This window comes from Urocitellus parryii, chromosome 7, assembly GCF_045843805.1.
Source record: "Urocitellus parryii isolate mUroPar1 chromosome 7, mUroPar1.hap1, whole genome shotgun sequence".
Taxonomy (NCBI): Eukaryota; Metazoa; Chordata; class Mammalia; order Rodentia; family Sciuridae; genus Urocitellus; species Urocitellus parryii.
This window is the reverse complement of record NC_135537.1, coordinates 140,891,696-140,914,940: the sequence shown is the minus strand read 5'-3', so window position 1 is coordinate 140,914,940 and position 23,245 is coordinate 140,891,696. Positions and strand designations below refer to the sequence as shown.

At 40.6% G+C, this 23,245-nt stretch overlaps 1 protein-coding gene and 1 non-coding gene across 3 annotated transcripts; one reads left to right on the top strand and one right to left on the bottom strand.

The window, feature by feature from the left end:
* Positions 1-14,742: 14,742 nt before the first annotated feature.
* On the top strand, positions 14,743-22,415 carry Cryba1 (crystallin beta A1). 2 transcript variants are annotated; one of them, XM_026388983.2, is made up of 6 exons: positions 14,743-14,773; positions 16,864-16,928; positions 17,915-18,033; positions 19,405-19,546; positions 21,781-21,923; positions 22,268-22,415. In XM_026388983.2, the coding sequence occupies exons 1-6, from the start codon at positions 14,743-14,745 to the stop codon at positions 22,413-22,415; spliced, it is 648 nt and encodes a 215-aa protein (XP_026244768.1). The 2 variants fall into 2 exon arrangements, with proteins under 2 accessions (XP_026244768.1, XP_026244769.1); XM_026388984.1 differs by lacking the exons at positions 19,405-19,546; positions 22,268-22,415 and having other exon boundaries at positions 21,781-21,907.
* On the bottom strand, positions 15,674-15,746 carry Trnav-cac (transfer RNA valine (anticodon CAC)). The gene has a single exon. It is a non-coding gene; the product is annotated as a tRNA-Val (tRNA).
* Positions 22,416-23,245: the final 830 nt, after the last annotated feature.

Here is a 23,245-nt window from a genome sequence, read left to right as displayed (position 1 = left end):
TACTTAAAAGAAAAAGTGAGAGTGAGTTGTTTTTAAACATACAAAAATTAAGAGAGTTGATTTGCTAAAAGAACTATTTAAGAATTGCGTCAACAACAAGGAAGACAAATTCAGAAAGGAGAGGTAAAGTGCATGAAGAAATGGCAAATTTTAAAAAATTTATTTTCAATTGATCCATAGTAATTGTACATATTTATGGATACCTTGTGACATTTTAATACATATGCATAAATAAATATGTAACATAAATAAATATGTAACATAAAGAAATAAGTATGTAACTTAAATAAATATGTAACTTAAAGAAAATAAAAAAACAAATACTAACATGGAGGAAAGGAATGGAAAATTCCTATCTCTATCTTGTTCAAAGGACAGAGAAACTGAATACATTTACAGTCTAAGCCAGATGTGGTAGTGCACGTCTGTAATCCTGTTGACTTGGGAGGATTGGAAGTTTGAAGCCATTCTTACAACTTAGCAAAACCCTCCCTCAAAAAAATTAAATAGGGCTGGAGGTGTAGCTCAGTGGTAGATCACTTGCCCAGCATGTGTGAAGCACTGGGTTCGATCCTCAGCACACATAAAAATAAATAAGTAAAATAAAAGTATTATGTCCATCTACAACTAAATACACAAATATATTTATATTTTTATATATATATATATATATATATATATATATATATATATATATATATACAGATGGAAAGAATACATACCAACTTTAAGATAGTAGTTCCCTCTGAGGCAGGAAGAAGGAGGATAAAACTGGGTTAAAAGTCTGGGGCTGTGGCTCAGTGGTAGAGCACTTGCCTTGCACATGTGAGGCACTGGGTTCAATCCTCAGTACCACATAAAAAATAAATAATATATAATTTTAGTTGTAGTTGGACATAACACTTTTATTTTACTTATAAATATTTACTTATAAATATTATTTTACTTACAAATAAACAATAAATTATATATATATATATACATATATATCTATGACTAGACTGAAGTACAAATAAATCTTCAATTTTAAATGTAAGTTTTCTTTAAAAAAAAATCTGAAGCAAATATGACAAAATGCTAACTTTTGTTAATTTGGACGAAGAAGGCATGAGCTAAGGTACTGAGAAAGTTCCTCTCTCCCTGTCTCCCTACCATTCTCATCCTCCCCATGGATGTGAACAATGAAGCACACAGCCCCAAGTGCTACTGGAAAATATCCAATAATGATGAAAGCAACCAGCCTTAGAATGAAGTCAACACTGAAGTCAGGGGAAGAGGGATGGAAAAACACCCAGGTCACTGAAACATCACTGGATCAACCCAGTCTGAAACTAACTTTATTGAATTATTTTCTGTTAAGTGAACTATGTAGTTTCCTTATTGTCTAAGCCAAGTTGCATTAGGTCTTCTATTACAAAGAGCCAAACATAACAATGGTCGCGGATATGACAGAGCTGAGAAGTGGGCACGTAAAGAACTATTAGGGAGGTAGAATCAGCAGGATTCAGTCAAATGTTGAAGATGGTGAGAAGAGAGAGAGAGAGATGTCAAGATTGGATTCCCAGATTTCTAGCTTGAGTGGGATCATCTCTGAGCTGGGAAATATCAAAGGAAGATCAGGTTGGGGTTAGGGACAACAGTGGAGATCATCTGAATAGTTTAGCTACATTAGATTTGAGGTATCTGTTGAATATCAACAAACTGGGAACATTCCAGAGGTAGTTAACTACTCAAATCTGAAGTTGATTGTACTGGGTATAGTATCTGTCTAAAACTTGCCCACCTGGAACCTCAGTCAGACCTTAATTGAAAATAGGATTTTTGCAGATAAAATAAGGTAAATTAAAATAAGACCAGATGGATTATGATAAGTATTAAATATAATAAACAATGTCCGTATAAGAAGACTATGTGGGCGATGGTTAGAGATCAATGGTAGTGTGCTTGTCTAGGGTGCACAAGATCCTGGGTTTAATCTCTACCACCCAGGTGAAGACAGTGACACAGAAGAATGCTCAGTGCAACAGAGGCAGTTTGGAAGGGTGCATCTGCAAGCTAAGGAATGCTATGCATTGCTGGCAATCACTAAAAGCAAGGAGAGAAGCTTGACATAGTCACTGCCTCAGAGACTCCAGGAGGAACCAATCCTGAATTTAAGACTTCCAGCCTTCAGAATTGCACGAGATGGCTGGGGATGTAGCTTAGTGTCAGAGTGTTAGCCAAACATGAGGGAGACCCTGAGTTCAATCTCCAGCACTGTAGGAGAATAGATTTCTGTTGCTTCATGCCAAGTTTGTAACAATTTGTTACAGCAGCGCTAGGAAACTAATACAAAGAGATGCTTGAATTTGGATGATTTGGAAATCATCAGTGCAAAGTGATTGTTGAACTCTTGGAAGTAGGTGAAGGGACCCTAAGGAGGGTTGAATGAAAAAAAGGCCAAGAGGAAGACTGACACAAAGGGAGCCGGAAGAAAAGGAATGGACAAAGAAGATTTAGGAGGAGCAGCAGCAGAGAGTGTTTATAAAGAATGAAATAAATGGTATCCAAATAGCATAGAGCTGTCACACACAAGAAAAATGGAAACCGACATAGGAGTGCATACCTCTAGTCCCACTGCATGGAGATGAAGCAGGAGGATCCCTTGAGCCCAGGACTAGCTGGGCAATGTAGCATCTTTGCAGATGAGATTAATAAACTTGAGATGGGAGAACGATGCTGTATTATTTGGGTACTCACAAGAGTCCTTATGAGGGAGGCAAATGGAAGGATCAAAGAAAGACAGAGACAGACAGCTTGAAATTTGAAGATACTATGCTGCTGACTTTAAAGATGGAAGGAAGACCATGAGCCAAGACACGCAGGCAGCCTCTAGAAGCTGGAAAATACAAAGGAACAGACTGACTCTCCCCTGAAACTTCCAGAGGGAAGGCAGGAAAGGCAGTTTCATTTTGCTGTGTTTTTTTTTTTTTTTTTTTTTTTTTTTGTTCTAGGGATTGAGTTCAGGGGCACTTAACCACTGAGCCACATCTCCAACCCTTTTTTATATTTTATTTTGAGACAGGATCTTGCTGAGTTGCTTAGAGCCTTGCTAAATTGCGGAGGCTGGCCTAAAACTCATGATCTGCCTGTCTCAGCCTCCCAAGTTGCTGGGATTACAGACATACACCATGGCAGGAAGGCAGTTCTGTCTCCAGAACCGTAAGATAATAAACTTGTGTTGTTTTAAACTACTAACTCTGTGGTGTTTTGTTAGCAGCAATAGGAAGTTAATAGGATTAAAAGCTAAAATCAAGGGAATTTCTTAGGAGTTAGCGGGGGGGGGGGGGGTGGACACATAAAATAGAAGAGAAATACAAGAAAATTAGAGCATCGATTCAGGAGTCCAACATCCAACCAATGCAAGTTGCAGAAAAAGAATACAGAAACTTTGCTAATAATTGAAGAACATACATTTTTTGAGAGTTTAAAGAATCTACCAAATGCCCAGAAAAATAAAGGGAGAAAAATCTCACTAAGGCATAGCCTCAGAAGCTTCTAGAAAATAAATAAATAAATCACAAAAATAACAAGGAATCAAAACAACATTATACTAGGTTGGGATTGTGGCTCAGTGATAGAGCACTTGCTTAGCATGGGTGAGGCATTGGGTTTGATCCTCAGCACCACATACAAAATTAATTAATTAATTAATTAAAATTTCCTTTTTATTTATTTATTTATTTATTTATTTTTGAAGAGAGAGTGAGAGAGGAGAGAGAGAGAGAGAGAGAGAGAGAGAGAGAGAGAGAGAGAATTTTTTAATATTTATTTTTCAGTTCTCGGCGGACACAACATCTTTGTTGGTATGTGGTGCTGAGGATCGAACCCGGGTCGCACGCATGCCAGGCGAGCGCGCTACCGCTTGAGCCACATCCCCAGCCCAATTTTATTTGTTTGTTTATTTATTTACTTATGTAGATGACAATAGTGGAATGCATTACACTAATTATTACCCATTTAGAACACATTTTTAAAATTTATTTTTTAAATTTCTTACATACATTACAATAGAGGAGTGCATTAGATTCATAATTTTTTTTTTGCATTGCAATTCTTAATACACCTTTATACTACAATTTATCAAATCTCTGTTTGTATGTAAGGTATGTTGACACCAAATTCACATCTTCATACATGAATTTTGTATAATGGTGACCGTCTCCTTCCACGATCCTTGCTATTCCCATTCTCCCTCACTTTCCCTCCCACCACTATTCTCTATCTAGAGGTAATCTTCCTCCCTTACTCTCCTTCCCAACCCCATTTTGAGTCACCCCCCTTATATCAGAGAAGACATTCGGCATTTGTTTTTTGGGGATTGGCTAACTTCACTTAGCATAATCCTCTCTAATGCCATCCATTTCCCTGCAAATGCCATGATCGTATTATTTTTTAATGCTGAGTAATTTTCCATTGTGTATAAATGCCACATTTTTTTTTTATCCATTCATCCACTGAAGGACATCTAGGTTGGCTCCACAGTTTAGCTATTGTGAATTGTGCTGCTATAAACATTGATGTGGCTGTGTCCCAGTAGTATGCTGTTTTTAGGTCCTTTGGGTATAGTCCCAGAAGAGGAATAGCTGGGTCAAATGGTGGTTCCATTCCCAGCTTTCCAAGGAATCTCCATACTGCTTTCCATATTGGCTGCACTAATTTGTAGTCCCACCAGCAGTGTATGAGTGTACGTTTTTCCCCGAATCCTCGCCAGCACTTGTTGTTGTTTGTCTTCATAATAGCTACCATTCTTACTGAGGTGAGATGGTATCTTAGAGTAGTTTTAATTCACATTTCTCTTATTGCTAGAGATGATGAGCATTTTTTCGTATACTTGTTGATTCATTGTATATCCTCTTTAGAGAAGTGTCTGTTCAGATCCTTGGCCCATTTATTGATTGGGTTATTTGTTTTTTTGGTGCTTATCTTGTTGAGCTCTTTATATACCCTAATCTAATCTAGAGATTAGAGCTCTATCTGATGTGTGAGGGGTAAAAATTTGCTCCTAGGATGTAGGCTCTCTATTCACCTCACAGATTATTTCTTTTACTGAGAAGAAACTTTTTAGTTTGAATCTATCCCATTTGTTGATTCTTGGTTTTAATTCTTGTGCTATAGGAGTCTTATTAAGGAAGTTGGGGCCTAGCTCCACATGATAAAGATTAGGGCCTACTTTTTCTTCTATTAGATGCAGAGTTTCTGGTTTAACTCTTAGATCCTTGATCCATTGTGAGTTAACTTTTGTGCATTGTGAGAGATGGAGATTTAATTTCATTTTGTTGCATATGGATTTCCAGTTTTCCTAGCACCATTTGTTGGAGATGCTATCCTTTCTCCAGTGCATGCTTTTGGCAACTTTGTCTAATATAAGATAGTTGTACTTTTGTGGGTTAGTTTCTGTGTCCTCTATTCTGTATCATTGGTCTACCAACCTGTTTTGGTGCAATACCATGCTGTTTTTGTTACTATTGCTTTGTAGTATAGTTTAAGGTCTGGTATATCGATGCCACCTGCTTCACTCTTCCTGCTAAAGATTGCTATTCTGGGTCTCTTATTATTCCAGATGAATTTTATGATTTCTTTTTCTATTTCTATGAGGAATGCCATTGAGATTTTGATCGGAATTGCATTGAATCTGTATAGTGCTTTTGATAGTATGCTCATTTTAATAATATTAACTCTGCCTATCCATGAGCAAGGTATATCTTTCCATCTTCTAAGGTCTTCTTCTATTTCTCTCTTTAGGGTTCTGTAGTTTTCATTGTATACATCTTTCACCTCTTTTGTTAAGTTGATTCTCAAGTATTTTTTTTTTTTTTGAGGATATTGTGAATGGGGTAGTTTTCCTCAATTCCTTTTCAGAGGATTTGTCACTGATATACAGAAATGCCTTTGATTTATGGGTGTTGATTTTATATCCTGTCACTTTGCTGAATTCATTTACTAGTTCTAGAAGTTTCCCGGTGGGGTTTTTTTGGGTCTTCTCGTTATAGAATCATACCATCAGCAAATAGTGCGAGTTTGAGTTCTTCTTTTCCTATAGTTATTCCTTTAATTTCTTTCGTCTGGCAAGTGTTTCAAGAACTATGTTGAATAGAAGTGATGAGAGAGGGCATCCCGGTCTTGTGCCAGGTTTTAGAGGGAATGCCTTAAAAAAAAAAGTCATCATACTGCTGGGCACAGTGGCACATGCTTATAATTCTAGCAACTGGGGAATCTTAGCACGAGGTTCACAAGTTTGAGGCCAGCCTTAGTAATTTAGCAAGACCTTGTTTCAAATAAAGTAAAACAAAAATAAACAAAAGGGCTGGGGATATAACTCAGTGGTAAAGCACCCCTGGGTTTAATCCCTAGTACCAAAAACAAAACATCATCATGCTCTCCAATAGCAACATTGCACATAAAGGACAAAGGGGAAACAGCTTAGAGGTCTAAGTACTCTACATCTAGCTGAACATGTAACCAAATGTGACCATACCAAAAAATAGGATTTTTGACATTTTGATCTGAAACACATTTTCTTCATATCTCAGTACATTATTAGAGAATGTACTTTACCAAAACAAGAAGGTACACCATTGGGCTGGGGCTATACCTCAGTGGCAGAGCACTTGCCTAGCATGCACTGGAATTGATCCTAAGCACCACATAAAAATGAAACATATAAAAAAAATAAAGGCATGCTGTCCATCTATAACTACAAAATTTATTTTTAATATATATAAATATATTTTAGTTGTCAATGGACCTTTATTTATTTTATTTATTTGTTTATATTCGGTGCTGAGGATTGAACCCAGGGCCTCACACATGCCAGGCAAGTGCCCTACCCTTGAGCTACAACCTCAACCCCTATTACTACAATTTTTTTTATTTCATTTTATTTATTTATTTATTTTTGGTTAGACACAATACCTATATTTTACTTATTTATTTTTATGTGGTGCTGCAGATCAAACCCAGAGCCTCACACATGCTAGGTGAGCGCTCTACCACTGAGCCACAACCCCAGCCCCCAAAATTTTTTAAAAAAGAAGATATACACCATGAAAGAAAAAGACACAGGATTCACAAAAGAGAAGCAAGCGAATTCCCAGGGTGTCAGTCAAGAGACATCTGTGATCAGTAGCTATACAACAGCATAGGGAGAAACTTCTGCAGGCTGGAAAAGTGTGGAGGCTTCCAGAAAGGAGGACTCCTTGGGGTAAATGAAGCTGATAGAGAATATGGCGTAAGAGGTGTTTAATGAAGATGTGGGAACAGCTTATGAAAAATTAAGGTAAATTTTAAAAATCTCTTTTTACTTTTAATGGATCCATAGGAACTTTACAGAAAATTTTAAACTACAGGAAAAGCAAAACATGGTACAAGAAAGGAAATGTCATCACATATTATGGTTCAGCATGAGCGATACTAACAAAGTCATAGAAATGTAATCACTGAATATGGATTTCAGCAAAATTTGTGATGTGCCTATAGAATGGAGGGGAGGGGAAATAGGCAGTAAGAGAGATAAAATCCTATCCACCAAGACAGGAAATCAATACACAATGTCTAAAATTGATAAATATCAGAAGAAAAGCTGAAAGAGTTGAAAATAATAACTTCTGGGGACTAGGCTGCTGTTTTTTTTTTTAATTGTGTCCTTCACCTTTTATACACCAAAAAAAATATATTATATAAGAATACATAGAATTTGGTGGGAAATGGATGGCATTAGAGCAGATTATGCTAAGCGAAGCTAGCCAAGTCCTAAAAAACAAATGCCAAATGTCTTCTTTGATATAAGGAGAGTAACTAAGAACAGACTAGGGAAGAAGAGCACGAGAAGAAGACCAACATTAAACAAGGATGAGAGATGGGAGGGAAAGGGAGAGAGAAGGGAAATTGCATGGAAATGGAAGGAGACCCTCAGGGTTATACAAAATTACATACAAGAGGAAGTGAGGGGAAAGGGAAAAATAATACAAGGGGGAGGAATGAATTACAGTAGTGGGGGTAGAGAGAGAAGAGGGGAGGGGAGGGGAGGGGAGGGGGGATAGTAGAGGATAGGAAAGGCAGCAGAATACAACAGACATGAGTATATCAATATGCAAAGCAATGAAGTGTAACTGATGTGATTCTGCAAGCTGTATACGGGGTAGAATGGGAGTTCATAACCCTCTTGAATCAAAATGTGAAATATGATATATCAAGAACTATGTAATGTTTTGAACAACCAACATTAAAAAAAAAAAAAAAAAGAATAGATTGCTGGGAACAGTGACACATGCCTGTAATCCCAGTGGCTTGAGAGGCTGAGGCAGGAGGTTTGCAAGTACAAAGCCAGCCTCAGCAAAAAGCAAGGTGCTAAGCAACTCAGTGAGACCCTGTCTCTAAATGAAATGCAAAATAGGGCTGGAGATGTGGCTCAGTGGTCAAGTGCCCCTGAGTTCAATCCCCGGACACCCTCCCCCACCCCAAAAAATAGATAACTTCTTAAGTTACATATAATTTTGTAATAAATATAAGGATTTCTTGTGGGGGAGGGGATTGAACCCAGTGCCTTCACATGCTAGGCAAGTCTCTTCCAATAAACCACATCCCCAGTCCTTTTTATCTTATTTTGAGACAAGGTCTCTAAGTTGTCTAGATTGGCCTCAAACTTGAAATCCTCCTGCCTCACCTCCCAAGTAGCTGAGATTACGGGTATGTGCCACCATGCCTGGCAGAAATCATTTTTTAAAATACTAGATAAGAGGTCCAGGTACAGGCGTGAATGCCTGCAATCCCAGCGACTGAGGAGGGATATAAGATATCATATATACCTGGTAGGTAGTGACTTTTTACACTTCTCCAAAGGACAAATGAGAAGCTGATTGGCAGAGAAGCATCACAGGAGGATGCAGACAAAAGCATTAGGAGACTTGAGTATCAGATAAAATGCAAGGTGCCCAATAAAATGTGAATTTCAGATAACAAAGAGTCAAAAGACTCTTTTATACTAAAAATTATTTTTTAAAAAAATGTTTGAGACTGCCAGATGCTGAGGTGCAATCTCAGTGGCTCAGAAGGCTGAGGCAGAGGATCTCGAGTTCAAAGCCAGCCTCAGCAACTTAGCAAGGCCCTAAGCAACTCATTGAGACCCTAAGAAGCTCATTGAGACCCTGTCTCTAATAAAATATAAAAAAAAAGAGCTGGGGATGTGGCTTGGTGGTTAAGTGTCCCTGGGTTCAATCCCTGGTACCAAAAAAAAAAAAAAAAGTTTGAGACTTACTTATTCTAAAAAAAAAAAAAAATCCATTGTTTATCTGTAATTCAAATTCAACTGGGTGCTCAGCATTTTCATTTGCTCAATCTGGTGATCCTGAATGAGACCGAGTTGGACTGCAGGCTGAAGTAGAGAGAATAGGCTAAGCATCGTCCACTAGGACAAGTTCCATCCTCGTACCTATTTTTTCTAAGAGTTTCAAGGGCTTTCAAGCTGGAGAATTGGGAAATTCAGTGAGACTGAATGAAGTGAAATGCTCTCCAGCTGCTTACATACAGAGGGAGCAGGCGGCTGGGCCTCCAGGTCTAGAAGAAGAGGACTGGATGACCTCAGAAAGGTTCACAAAAAACTGGAGGCTCAAGATGCCTCCCAAGTTCTCCCTCAGCACCTGGCCTGCTGCCTTTTCAGGCCCAGCCAGACCCCCAGCTCTATGTTTGGTGAAAAAGGTAGAAAAAAGGGCTAAAAAGATCCCCCAGAGGCAGCCACTTGTGGGGGAGGTAGGCGCTGCCTGAACGCTGACTGAGCCTTTGCTTTGTGCCTGTCCTGCTTATTCTCAAACAACGAAAGTGCTGCTCAGCCGCCCGGCTGGTCCCATTGTGTTGTCACCATAAAGTGCTGAGTCCACGGGCTTCCCTGGCCCCATGACCTCACTCCCCCACCTCCTGCCCCCCACCCAGAGGCAATGCCAGAGGGTCCGAGCCATCCATAAACTTCTACTGAGTGGCACCGACCATTCTTGGCATGTGGCCTTAGTGTCAAGAAGCCCACTGTTCAAACTGTCCAGGTTAAACTTGGAGGGTTGTCACATTCCCCTTAATGTCAGTCATCACCCCTAAACCTAATAGCTCATTCTAGTGGACAGTTGCCCCACCAGCTTGTGCAAAGAATATGTAGCCTGAGAACATGATTCACAGTCCATGTCCCCAGCAGAATTTCAGAAAACTGGATTGATGATGGTGGGGCCTGTGGCTCAGTGGTGGAGCATGTTCCTACCATTCAGAAGGCCTTGGGATTCAATCCCTAGCATGGAAAGGAGGAACGGAGGGAAGGAGGAAGGAAGGGAGAGAGGAAGGAAGAGTTTTTTTATCTGATAAATTTTTCTAAAATCTTGGCAGCTTGCTCCTCCTACTTGTCTCTATGAGAACCTGGCACAAGATGGTATCTGATTTGGCACAACCAATAAAACAGCTACTGTTTGAGTTTTGAGTTCCCACCGCTGTCCTAAATACCTTTATTTTCTTTCATCTGACAGCAGTGGGTAAAATAGGAATTATTCGTCCTACTTTATGCCAGAGAGGAAAGAATATGGGCTTTGGAGTCAGCCATGAGTTGAAGTCTTTGCTAGGTTACCTGACCTGGAACTTAGCTTCCCAGAACCTTACTCTGCTCATCTCTAAAATGGTTATGACAACTATCTACTCCATGGGTCGTGGGGAGGATTAGAAAGTCACTGTCTGGTTCATAGTCAATGCCCAGTGAGCTGTAGCTATTGTGATTGAGGATGAACAGGAAAGACCCAAGCCCAGTATGGGAAACGGGATCACAAACTGTCATTCCTTTAATTCTGTTCCTTCAGTAGCTTTCCCCCTAAATTTCCTGAAAAGAGATGGGACCAGTGGCTGGTGCTCTAAGGCCATGATGAACATGGGGCAGGTAAAGACAATGGTGACAACATCAGAGAGGAGGTTCTCTAGGACTTAGTTTAAAAACATCAAGGGGCTGTGGATGTAGTTCGATCACAGAGCACTTGCCTAGCATGTGCAGGTCCCTGGGTTCAATCCCCAGCACCACATTTGGGAGGCTTGATGGTTACTGCAGGAGATGTGACGATCCTCAAGCTTCTGGGACATAAGGTGATTTAGAAAGCAGTGGGAGAACAAGCTACAGCTACTTGTAACTCCAGGAATGTTTGATGGGTTTTTGTAAATTGTTTGCCCAATAACTGATCCCCCACAATAGTTTTGTGCATTGGTTGGTCTTTTTCAATCAATTGTAAAAGCCCTACTTTTCTGTAAAAAACACAAAATCAGTTTTCATTGCACCACCAATGCAGTAAGGTGTGAATCTCCCAGATAAGACGCTGAGAGTATATGAAGCCCACACACAGCACACGCAGGCCAGTGGTGGCCGGGATGAGTGGGCCATACTCAGCAGGTGCTCCTAGCAGTCAGGAACATACCGCAGAGTCACAAAAAAATTCCCCAGAGTCACAAAACTCACTCATTTGTTTATTCCTTCATTCAGAATATATATATATCGGCTGGGGTTGTGGCTCAAGCGGTAGCGCGCTCGCCTCGCATGCGTGCGGCCCGGGTTCGATCCTCAGCACCACATACCAAAGATGTTGTGTCCGCTGAGAACTAAATAAAACAAATATTAAAAATTCTCTCTCTCTCTCCCCCTCTCCTCTCTCACTCTCTCTTTAAAAAAAAAAAAGAATATATATATATCAAGTCAGGAGTTTTGCTCAGAGATGATGATATAACAATGAACAAGACAGATGAGGCCCCTGCCCTCATACAGCATGTGGTCTAATGGAAGAAGTAGACCATAAAGCAATTGGGGTTTTTTATTATAAAAAATAATTTAAATAGAAAATATAGGCTGGGTGAGGTAGCTTGTATCCCAGTGGCATGGGAGGCTGAGGAGAAGGATCACAAGTTCAAAGCCAGCCTCAGCAATTTAGCAAGGACCTAAGCAATCCAACGAGACCCTCCCTCTAAATAAAACATAAAAAGGGCTGGGAATGTGGCTCAGTGGTTAAGCACCCCTGGGTTCAATCCCCAATACAAGAAGAAGGAGAAGGAGAAGGAGAAGGAGAAGGAGAAGGAGAAGGAGGAGGAGGAGGAGGAGGAGAAGAAGAAGAAGAAGAAGAAGAAGAAGAAGAAGAAGAAGAAGAAGAAGAAGAAGAAGAAGAAGAAGAAGAAGAAGAAGAAGAAGAAGAAGAAAAATAGATTCTCATCCAGGTAGAGTGACACATACCTGTAATCCCAGTGACACAGGAGACTGAGGCAGGAGCATCACAAGTTTGAGGACAGCCTCAGCAATTCATTTAGACACTGTCTCAAATAAAAAAAATTAAAAGAAGCTGGACGCAGTGGCACACACCTGTAATCCCAGCCGCATGGGAGGTTGAGATAGGAGGATCACAAGTTCAAAGCCAGCCTCAGTCTTGGTGAAGTACTTAGCAACTCAGTGAGACCCTGTCTCCAAATAAAATACTACATAGGGCTGGGGATGTGGATCAGTGTTTGAGCACTCCTGAGTTTAATCCCCAATACCCCCAAAAAAAATAAATAAATAGGGCTGCAGACATAAATCAGTGGTAAAGTGTCCCAAGTTCAATCCCTAGTACCACCCCCTATAAAAAATAAGAAAGAAAATATGTTCTTGATGTTCAAGATTTAAATATTAAATATATATATATATACTGGAAACCAGGCATGGTGGCATGTGATTGTAATTCTAGCTACCCGAGAGGCTGAGACAGGAGAATCACAAGTTCAAGGTCAGCCTCTGCAACTTAATGAGACTCTGTCTCAAAATAAAAAAATAAAAGAGACTGGGAATTAGCTCAAAGGTAAAATGCCCCTGGGATCAGTGCCTAGTATTGGGGGAAAATACATATATCTATATATAGACATATAGATAAATAAGTCATATATAATTCATGTGCATGTGTATATAAAAGGTTTGTCTTATACCTGAGCTCCAAGTGCCTCAGCTCCAACTCCCTCTTTGGAGCCAAATATTTCTAATTCCTAAAGAAATTTCTATAGCATGATCAATGTGGAAACTGGAGGAGTCTAGGATGCCCAAAGGGCACATTTTGGTGGTACCTAAGCCATCTCAGTAGTTAGAAAACAAATGAACAGGGCTGGGGATGTGGCTCAAGCGGTAGCGTGCTCGCCTGGCATGCGTGCAGCCCGGGTTCGATCCTCAGCACCACATACAAACAAAGATGTTTGTGTCTGCCGAAAACTAAAAAAATAAATAAATATTTAAAAATTTCTGTCTCTCTCTTTAAAAAAAAAAATGAACACATGCTCAAAGAAATGTTTCCCCAGTTCTGAGAGGATTAAGAAAAAAAGAAGAAGAAGAAGAAGAAGGAAGACAAGGGAAAGAGAGAGAGAAAGCCACTAGTCAACTAGTCAGACAGCTAGTTCCTTGTGCCCTTTGCACAGTGATGAGGCAGCTGGGGCCTGTTGTCATCCTCAGGCAACTCGGGCCCTTGCCAGCCAGTTGTTCAACATCACCACTAATCAAGACAGCAGAAACACCCTTGAGGTTGTACGCTGTTCTTAGCACTGGATTTCTATGCTAGAATGTTCCGCCCAAGACTACAAATACTTGCATACATACCAGACCTCACCCCCTAATTTTTGGCTCTGAGAAAGAAAAAAAAAAGATGCTCCAGTGAAACTTGAGTTACAGTCAAGAATGATTACAGAGGGACTGGGAAAACTTTCCTCCTCTCTCCAAGTTGCTGTATAGATTTTCTATAGTGTCCACAACCAGGACGAGAGTACTATTAGATATAATCTCCTTTTCTGAGGTTGAGAAAGAGTGAGTGACTTGCCTGAGGTCATCCAACCAGGGGAGCTGGGATTTGAACCCATATCTACTTGAGTCCTCCTTACCCCTCCACCCTGTTGCTTTTCACAGCACCTGTTACCTTGGACAGCACATCTTCCCCTCAGGGACCTTGACAAGTTTCCATGATTCCTGTATCCTACCTTCACCCAGTGCCTGAGTTCCCAGGGAAACTCATTTTCCTCTTTAGGGCATAATACCTTGGACCTGAGAAATTTCTTCTGTCCTAAAACCATATATTAAAACCCCCAGAAGATTTATTGGCTCCAAATTTTTAAAAGCAAACTGCAACATTAAAATGAATATTTAATAAACTAGCTATAGTGAGACTCATATCTACTAATCCGACTGTAATTAAATTTAGCTCTTACTAGTTATAAGTAGCTAGGGTAGAATAAAGATTTTCAAAAACACAGTAAGCCATATTTTTTCCTCAACAACATTTAAAATTGTAATAATCCTTTGATTTTTTTTTAAGCAACAGGAAATGAATACCCGTGTAGAAATAAGGTGCATTTTTATGCATCTGACAAGACCTCCCAACATCTTAGAAAGATATTGGGATGACATGATGAACCAGGAGAAGGACAGAAGAGACCTGTCCTCAGCTCCCAGCGGTTCTGAGACCACAGCAGCCAAGACCTGCAATTGCCAGCCTTGCCCAGGCAGTGGGGCCTCCCTGGACTTTGGTAACCCTAGTTTTAAACAAAGGCCTGAGGGACGCCTGCCCAGTAGGCTGAGCCACCAAAGCTCTGGGGATCAGGGGAAACAAAAGGAGAGGGAAAGCAGAATGCTGACAAGGACTTCGGCCATCAGTCACAGGGCTATAAAGAGGGGCACTGCAGAGGAAGTGGCACCAGATGGAGACCCAGACTGTGCAGCGGGAGCTGGGTGAGTAAGGCCCTGAGGGTGCCCTTGCCTTTGCCCTTCTCTCCCTCCCCTGAACAGACATACCGGAGAGAGCCCAGTTTTCCTGCCCAGAGGTCAGAGTCTTTGAGGTTAGCTGGAGAGGAGTGGGGGATTCTGGGTGAGGGCCTTCTTCTTCTGCCACCCAACAGCAGTCACTGATATGGCAATAACCACTACCCTAGAAACCATGACGGGCACAAGGGACAGCAAGAAATGAGCAGGCTCCTGGGCACAGGGAGAAGGTCTATCAGGCAGGAGCTGGGAGATGTTGCTCATTCAGTGGTTCAGAATATAAAGGAATATCAGAGTTTACATGCATTATTTCCTGGACCCCATGCTGCCAAAGGGAAGGGTCACAAATGATTGTCCTGAGTCAAGAAATCTGCTGCACACCTGCCTGTCTTCTTTTTTCCCTCCCTTCCCCCCTCTTCCTCCTATCCTTCTTTCCTTTACTTATCCTACCATTTTTTCTGACTCCCAGACCTCTATGATTCTCATGATTCTCATCTATAAAATGGGGATAATGATAGTAACTACCTTCTAGGCTTTTTGAGGGGATTAAATGCATTAATGCATGCAAAGCATTTAGAATATTCACTGACATAAGAGTGTTAAGTGTTAACTATTATTATCACTTCCTTTTCTTTTTTCATTTTCCTTCAGTAAGTCCTTCCTCTTCCGCTGCTGGCTCCAGTACTGCAACTCTACCATTAAGCTATGTCCCCAACACTTTTTATTTTTCATTTTTCATTTCATCTTGCTAAATTGCTGAGGCTAGCCTCAAACTTGCAATCCTCCCGCCTCAGTCCCCTGAGCCTGGGATTAGAGACCTGTGCCATCATGTCAGTTTCAATAAGTCTTTTTTTTTTTTTTTTTTTTTTTTGGTGGTGCTGGGGATTGAACCCAGGGCCTTGTGCATGTGAGGCAAGCACTCTACCAACTGAGCTATATCCCCAGCCCAAGTCTTTTTTTAAATCCTCAGACCCATCCAAACTGGTTGGGCATGGTGCTATATCAATCATCCTGGGACTGAAATGCTCAGCCAAGATATAGTCAATGGGAACAAGATCAGTGCTAAGGCCAGGCATGGTGATGCACGCCTATAATCCCAGCAGCTTGGGAGGCTGAAACAGATGATCTTGAGTTCAAAGCCAGCTTCAGCAAAAAGTGAGGCACTAAGCAACTCAGTGAGACCCTAATCTCCAAATAAAATATAAAATAGGACTTGGGACATGGCTCAGTGGTCAAGTGCCCCTGAGTTCAATCCCTGGTATGCGCCCCCCCCACACACACACAAAAAAAAAATCAGTGCTACTATAAGTGTTAAAAATACAGGGAGAGGGCTGGGGTTGTAGTTCAGTGGCTGAGTGCTCACCTAACATGAGTGAGGCATTGGGTTCGATCCTCAGCATCATACACAAAAATAAATAAACAAAACAAAGATATTGTGTCCATTTACAACTTGAAAAAAAGTTTAAAAAAATACAGGGAGAAAGCTAATAGCTGCAGGATGGAGGAAGCAAGAAAATCTCTGTGAGGCAGCAAGATCAAGACGAGGTAAGTCTAGAAGATAGAGAAGCAGGGAGAGAATGGTACCATGCCCAGGCACTAGAGCCAGTCAGTGTAAATGCTATGAGAAGCCAGTTAAGAGTGAAGGGTCAGAGCTCAGGCTGCCCTTGAGTCGGTGTGGGGAGGATGGAGGGGATCATGGCATGCTGTGTGGCAGTGGCATTAAGGGTCTGGACTAGACCCTTGCCAAAAAGTCGATATTGGAGTGTGTGAGACTGAGGCGATGCAATCACCTAGAAGCAATCAAAAGGACAGAAACCACATTTATCACAAGGTCACAATGCTTGTGCTTTACCTGCTAGATTGCTTCTAATCCTTATAATAACTCTGCATGTAGAACTTTCCCAATGGGAAACCTGAGGCCCAGGTAATAAGTGGCAGAGTCAGGACCCCAACCAAAGTCTGTCTATTGAACTGCTGGCTACTTTTCCTTTTCCCTATGTTCTCTCACTTCACTCTCCCTGCCCAGAAGTCATATCACTGGTGTGTGATCTGTCTTCCAGAAACCGTTCCAACCACCAAGATGGCTCAGACCAACCCTATGCCTGGGTCCTTGGGGCCATGGAAGGTAAGCCCACCCCTATCGTGTGGAAAATCAAGGAATCCCACAGAGCAGGGTTGAGTGCTGCTACAGAGAAGCCACCAGGGCTATACTTGATCATGAGACAGTGGCCAATCAAGAAAACACCAGTCCATAAGGGGAGAGTCCACCCAACATCTGGACACTGTCGAAAGATCTCTCAGGGTACCACTTGTTAAGACAGAGGAAGAATTACCCTGGAAACCCATGATGGGTGAGAGATGATATTTAGTTTCTGGTCAACTCTCCTCTGCACTGCTAAAATCATCTCAAAATAGAGTAGCCCAGAGGGGATTATGCCCAATGAGAAAATTAGAAGCCATAGGTGAAAAGATTTGGCATCAGATCCTAAATAAGCCATAGGACCCAGGTATTCTATCAACCTGAGTTTGAGGTTAACCATGGGTTGAAGTGCTGATCCTCAGTCCTTTCCCAGCACTTCCTACCCTGCCCTCATCACTTGTCAACTCTGAGGCCAGTTTACAGCTTCAGGAGTTGTCCTCTGGCCAGGTTCAAGAGCCAAATTCTAGATGAAGGGATCAAGGAGGTTTATCACAACCCTCCCTATACACTTCAGGTTTTTATAGTGAGTGTGGCTGAAGAAGCTAAGTAGTAATCTACAAGGAGCTCCTGGGACTCTCTGAACTCTGGCCTCTGGGCCACACTTATTTAGGAAGCTTTGAAGAGTACACAAGCCCTTTGGTCTGTCCATTGGGCTAATCTTCACCCCTGACAAGAATCTCCTGTTATAAACCAGTCCCCCCACAGATCTTATTCTTATCCTGAGCACTGCATATCACCAACCAGTAGTGTTAATTCAAACCCTTTTCTATCCTGTCTACACTGGAAGAGACCTCATTAGTCCTGATGGGCTACTGCTGGTGATGGAAAATACAGGATAGACCCTAGTTAAGCTTCTCTTTTTCATGCTGTACCAGGTTCTAGCTTTCTTGCCCCATTCTATCCCATTTCAGATAACCATCTACGATCAGGAGAACTTCCAGGGCAAGAGGATGGAGTTCACCAGCTCCTGCCCAAATGTCTCTGAGCGCAGTTTTGATAATGTCAGGTCCCTCAAGGTGGAATGTGGCGCGTGAGTATGGATCTCTGTAGAATGACAGGCCCCTGTTTCAGGTCCCTTTAGATATAGATAGGGATAGGGGTATAATGTTCCCCAGACACTAATCCACTAGTCACTTCTTGACCTCCATGCATAATTTAGTAATCAAAAGCTAGAAGGAACATGAGGTTCTTAGTGGCTTGGTACCAGATTTGGTGGAGGAGTGAAATTAAATAAATATACACAATCGGGTGGGAGCAGTAACAGTAATCAGGTCCATGCTTTTGTAGCAAACAGGATGCTACCTAGGATTCCCTCAAAATAAATTCCCTCGTATTTTTCATGCCTACAAAATATAGGTAAGGAGAAGAAACTGCCAAGTGGCAGCCTTTTTATGGCAAATTCACTTCATGAATGTCCTAGAAAAGACACTATTATGTAATTTCTCCATATAAAAAGGAATTCAACCCAAGACCCCAGAGACCTATCAGTTTCTAGCCTCCCACAAGTCCCTTGTTGATGGTCAATCTTGGTGAGGAAGATTCTCTTGCCTTTGTCTTCTCTCAGCAGACTGATCCAGGCCTTTATCATTAATGTGAAAACACACAAAGAAAGAACTCTCCTTTGGCCTAAGAGAGCACAAGTTCAAGGCAGAATTAACAGGGCTGGGGATATAGCTCAGTTGGTAGAGTGCTTGCCTTGCATGCACTAGGCCCTGGGTTCAATCCCTAGCACCAAAACCAAACAAACAAACAAACAAACAAAAAAAAAAAAACCACACACAACAATAATAATAAAGGCAGAACTAAATTTGCATCTGGCCAGCATTCCACAAGCTGTTTTCCACCAAAACAGCAACCCTAAAATGGACAATATCTTAGGATGTCATCAGTAACCAAGACCCAATTGTGAAAAACTGAGCAAGGGTGTTTTCAGGGTATGAGTGTATTTTCAGTATGAGGTAGCAGGAGAAAGAACCCACAAAGTGACAAGAAAACAAGTTTAGTTGTTCATCAGCTGCCGATTCATCTCTTTGCCTCCTTGCAGGTTTGACTGGAGCCAAAGCAATAGTCAGTCACTAGATCATGAACCTGGAGCTCAAGATAGAGAATAGGTGACTTGGGGGGGGGGGGGGAAGAAAGATCACTTTGCTAACACACATTACTGAGCCAGTGAAGTAGATCCTTTCAGTGGATAATCTCAAAACAAATGCATTTACAAACCTGCTTAGTGTAGCTCCCAGCTCATTTCCCCCCTTATGATAAATTTATTACTTTGTATGGTTCTATTGGGATTACTTTGATATTTTATCCATTATAAACTTATTTAAATGAAAGATGCCTTATCCCTGAGGCCATATAGACTTTGAATATCATGAATGAAACCACTACCTGTCTTTGGCAGCTGGATTGGTTATGAGCATACCAGCTTCTGTGGGCAACAGTTTATCCTGGAGAGAGGAGAATACCCTCGATGGGATGCCTGGAGTGGGAGCAATGCCTACCACATTGAGCGTCTCATGTCCTTCCGCCCCATCTGTTCAGCTGTGAGTCTCTGAAATTTCCACTTCTGTGCTTGGGATGGGGACAGAGAGGGCATGAACAGACTGACAGTTACTTCTCTTGTTATGCTGAATGTGGTAGGAAGATAAAAAGTTTAAAAGAGAAAAGAAATACCACCACTCCCTTTAAGTTGGCCATTTTCCTTCACTGGTGGTATTTTTTCTCAAGCTAAAAAGTAAGGGTCACAGGCCCAATGCAGTGGCACCTGCCTGTAATACCAAGAACTCCAGAGACTGTCAGGAAGATTTCAAGTTTGAGGCCAGCCTGGGCAATTTAGTAAGACACTATCTCAAAGTAATAAAAAGGGCTGGGGATGTAGTTCAGTGGTAGAGTGCCTCTGATTCAATCCCCAGTATCACAATAAATGTATGTATGTATGTATGTACGTACGTACGTATGTATGTACATATGTATGTAAGGGTGGCAGAAGTAACATTCAAGACCAGTCAAAGTGCCTATAGGACCAGTGCAAAGAAAACACCTACCTTATAGTAGAAAGTAAATTTTTAGCCATTTAAATTTCAATCTAAATATTTTACTGCAGAAACAGGGAAATGCTTAAACCTTTGAAAAAGTGGAAACAAATGAATAGACAAAGTCTTTTATTATCTTTTTTTTTTTTTGGGTGCTGGGGATCGAACCCAGGGTCTTGTGTATGCAAGGCAAGCACTCTACCAACTGAGCTATATCCCTAGCCCTTCCAGTACCTCTTATCTGCATTGATTCACAATAATCTTATTTCTTTTATTTTTATTTTTTTTATTGTTGGTAGTTCAAAACATTACACAGTTCTTAATATATCATATTTCACAGTTTGATTCAAGTGGGTTATGAACTCCCATTTTTACCCTGTATACAGATTGCTGTATCACATCAGTTACACTTCCATTGAATAATCATTTCTAACACTAAGCATCAATCAATAATGCATCTGGCTGCATTTAAAGTCTTTGGAAGATTTCAAACTGAAGCAGGACAACCTTTGGACATGTGTTAAAAAGGATCCCTGTATTGGGAGTAAGGCTTGGCTAAAAATTTTCTAAATACTCAAGTGATTTTTCTGATTTTAATTATTAATGGTCTCCTTAGTTCAAAGTCAAACTAAAATACAACTCCTACAGACAGTAACATAAATGACTCTAAACTAAAAAATACTTACCTGGAACTGATTTTATTATTTTTTTTAGTTCATATATTAGATGCACAGATTCCAAGCATACTCTCTCATGAATTTTGAAACAATGTATACCCTCATGTAGCCAACACCTAGCCAGATATATATATATATATATATATATATATAATCCCATCACCCTGTAAAATTCCCTGGCACCCCTTTCTAGTCAACTACTCCCAGGCCACTACCACCAGGGTTGTTATTGTTTTTTGTTTTGTTTTTTTTTTTTTGTACCAAGGATTGAACCCAGGCTGCTTTACTACTGAGCCACATTCACAGCCTTTTTTTAAATTTTTGAGACAGTGTCACTAAGTTGCTGAGGCTGGCTTTGAACTTGCAATCCTCCTGCCTCAGCCTTCCAAGCCACTGGGATTATAGGCATGTGTCACCACACCTGGCTACCTGGGTTACTTTGTTTTAAAATTCATACAGCTTCTTCTCTGCCCTTTTTGGGGGGTGGGTTGTGAAGAGGGTACCAGGGATTGAACTCAGGGACATTTGACCACTGAGCCACATTCCCAGCCCTATTTTGTATTTTATTTAGAGACCAGGGTCTCACTGAGTTGCTTAGTGCCTTGCTTTTTGCAGAGGCTGGCTTTGAACTTGCGATTCTCCTGCCTCAGCCATGAGAGCCACTGGGATTACAGGCGTGCACCACTGCACCGAGCTTCTTCTCTGCCTTTTAAATGTTTGCATTGTATTTGTCCCCTATTGAACATGCTATTTCAAACATACATACCTGCACATACGTATTGGGGAATTTCCACATCACAGGTATTAATCCCTTGGTTGGCTGGGGTTTTTTCCCCTCTGCTGTATTGAATCCTCTTCACTGGTTTTTCATTGTAGCCTAGTATTGGTTATTTGTACATTAAACAGGATTATGGGTGATTTCTTATAAACCTCTTTTGGGTCAGATATCATGTACTTCTTTGTAAACCAGAAAGTGTTTCAATTTGAAAAAAAATATATGGCAATTAAAGAATCAAGATGACAGCCATTAACACTAGGTACTAAAAGTTTTTAATTTCTGGGCAACAGAATCACAAGGAGTCTAAGATTACCATTTTTGAGAAAGAGAACTTTATTGGACGACAGTGGGAAATCTGTGATGACTACCCCTCCTTGCAAGCCATGGGTTGGTTCAACAACGAAGTTGGTTCCATGAAGATACAAAGTGGGGCGTAAGTGCAAAAACAGGGTTGGAGTATGTTCCAAGTAAATCCTGCAGGTGAAAGCCTTGCAAACATTAATACATCAATGGTAATGTTTTATCAGGTTTCATGCATTGGCATAATATTGGCACAGGGGTCATGTTCTAGTTATTAATTTGAATCTCAAGTTCTTTGTATCAACTACCTTTAGATTTTTCTCCCCTGGGTATTCCTCTATGGAAATCCTCTATGACTACTGTTTTCTCCAAGCCTAAAAGCATTCTGTACCATTCTGCTGAGAAGTCTGAGGTTTTGGGGTGTTTGTCAGGTTCCTAACTAGTTTTAATAATGCCATATACTTTGGAATTTTGTAGCTGGGTTTGCTACCAGTATCCTGGATATCGTGGTTATCAGTATATCTTGGAATGTGACCACCACGGAGGAGACTATAAACACTGGAGAGAGTGGGGTTCTCATGCCCAGACATCCCAAATCCAATCGATTCGACGTATCCAACAGTAGTGGATTAAGAGCTCCAAGAATTCCTCAAGCATTAAGACCTTGCTAAGCACTCTAGAATGAGTTTTATGTTCTGCTCAAACATTGCTTCCAAATGTTAGATGCTGAAATCCACAATAAATGTCATTTAAAAACAAGAAACAAAAAAATTGTACTGAATTAACTACCATGCTTTGCGCAAACCACACTTAAGTGGCTGAAAATCTTAACAGCCTCAATAAAACCCAAGTTCCTCTTTGGGTCCTTGCAAATCACTTAAAAAGGCTAAAGACAATTATTTTTAGATCCCAAAGAATAAAGCATTTGATCAAAATGCTAAGTGTCTATAGTGACTAATTTATGCATTTTTCACTCCATTATTTTCTAATATTGTTGACTTTAGCATTGATTTTTCCCCAATTTGTGACAAATTGGTGCTAAAAATGGTAATGTCTCAAAATGTGTATTGCCATATATTTCTACAGAAAGTTATGAATAAATTCAGAATCTTGGCAGCTTAACATTCTAGTTGCTTAATTGCTTAGTTCAATTTAATTTCTTATTTTAGTTGTAGAGCATAAGGCTCAATGTCCTCAAAAATGTGAAGACAGCTGCGCTCTCAGCTGATTTTAATAAACATGCTAATTCTAAGCACTATAATAACCTGTATGATTAAAAAATGGAGTTGGGGTTGTGGCTCAGTAGTAGAGCGCTTGCATAGCATGTGTGAGGCACTGGGTTCAATTCTCAGCACCGCACATAAATAAATGAACAAAATAAAGGTCCATCAACATCTAAAAAAAATTTTTTTAAGACACGAGCACAGTACAAGATTTAAATTCTTTGAACATTTG

What these genes read in the sequence shown, in the direction of transcription:
- Cryba1 (XM_026388983.2), top strand. Translation starts at nt 14,743, where the DNA reads ATGGAGACCCAGACTGTGCAGCGGGAGCTGG. An exon ending in GACTGTGCAGCGGGAGCTGG is followed by an intron (nt 14,774 to 16,863) that starts GTGAGTAAGGCC and finishes TCTGTCTTCCAG; the next exon opens with AAACCGTTCCAACCACCAAG. An exon ending in ATGAAGATACAAAGTGGGGC is followed by an intron (nt 21,924 to 22,267) that starts GTAAGTGCAAAA and finishes GGAATTTTGTAG; the next exon opens with CTGGGTTTGCTACCAGTATC.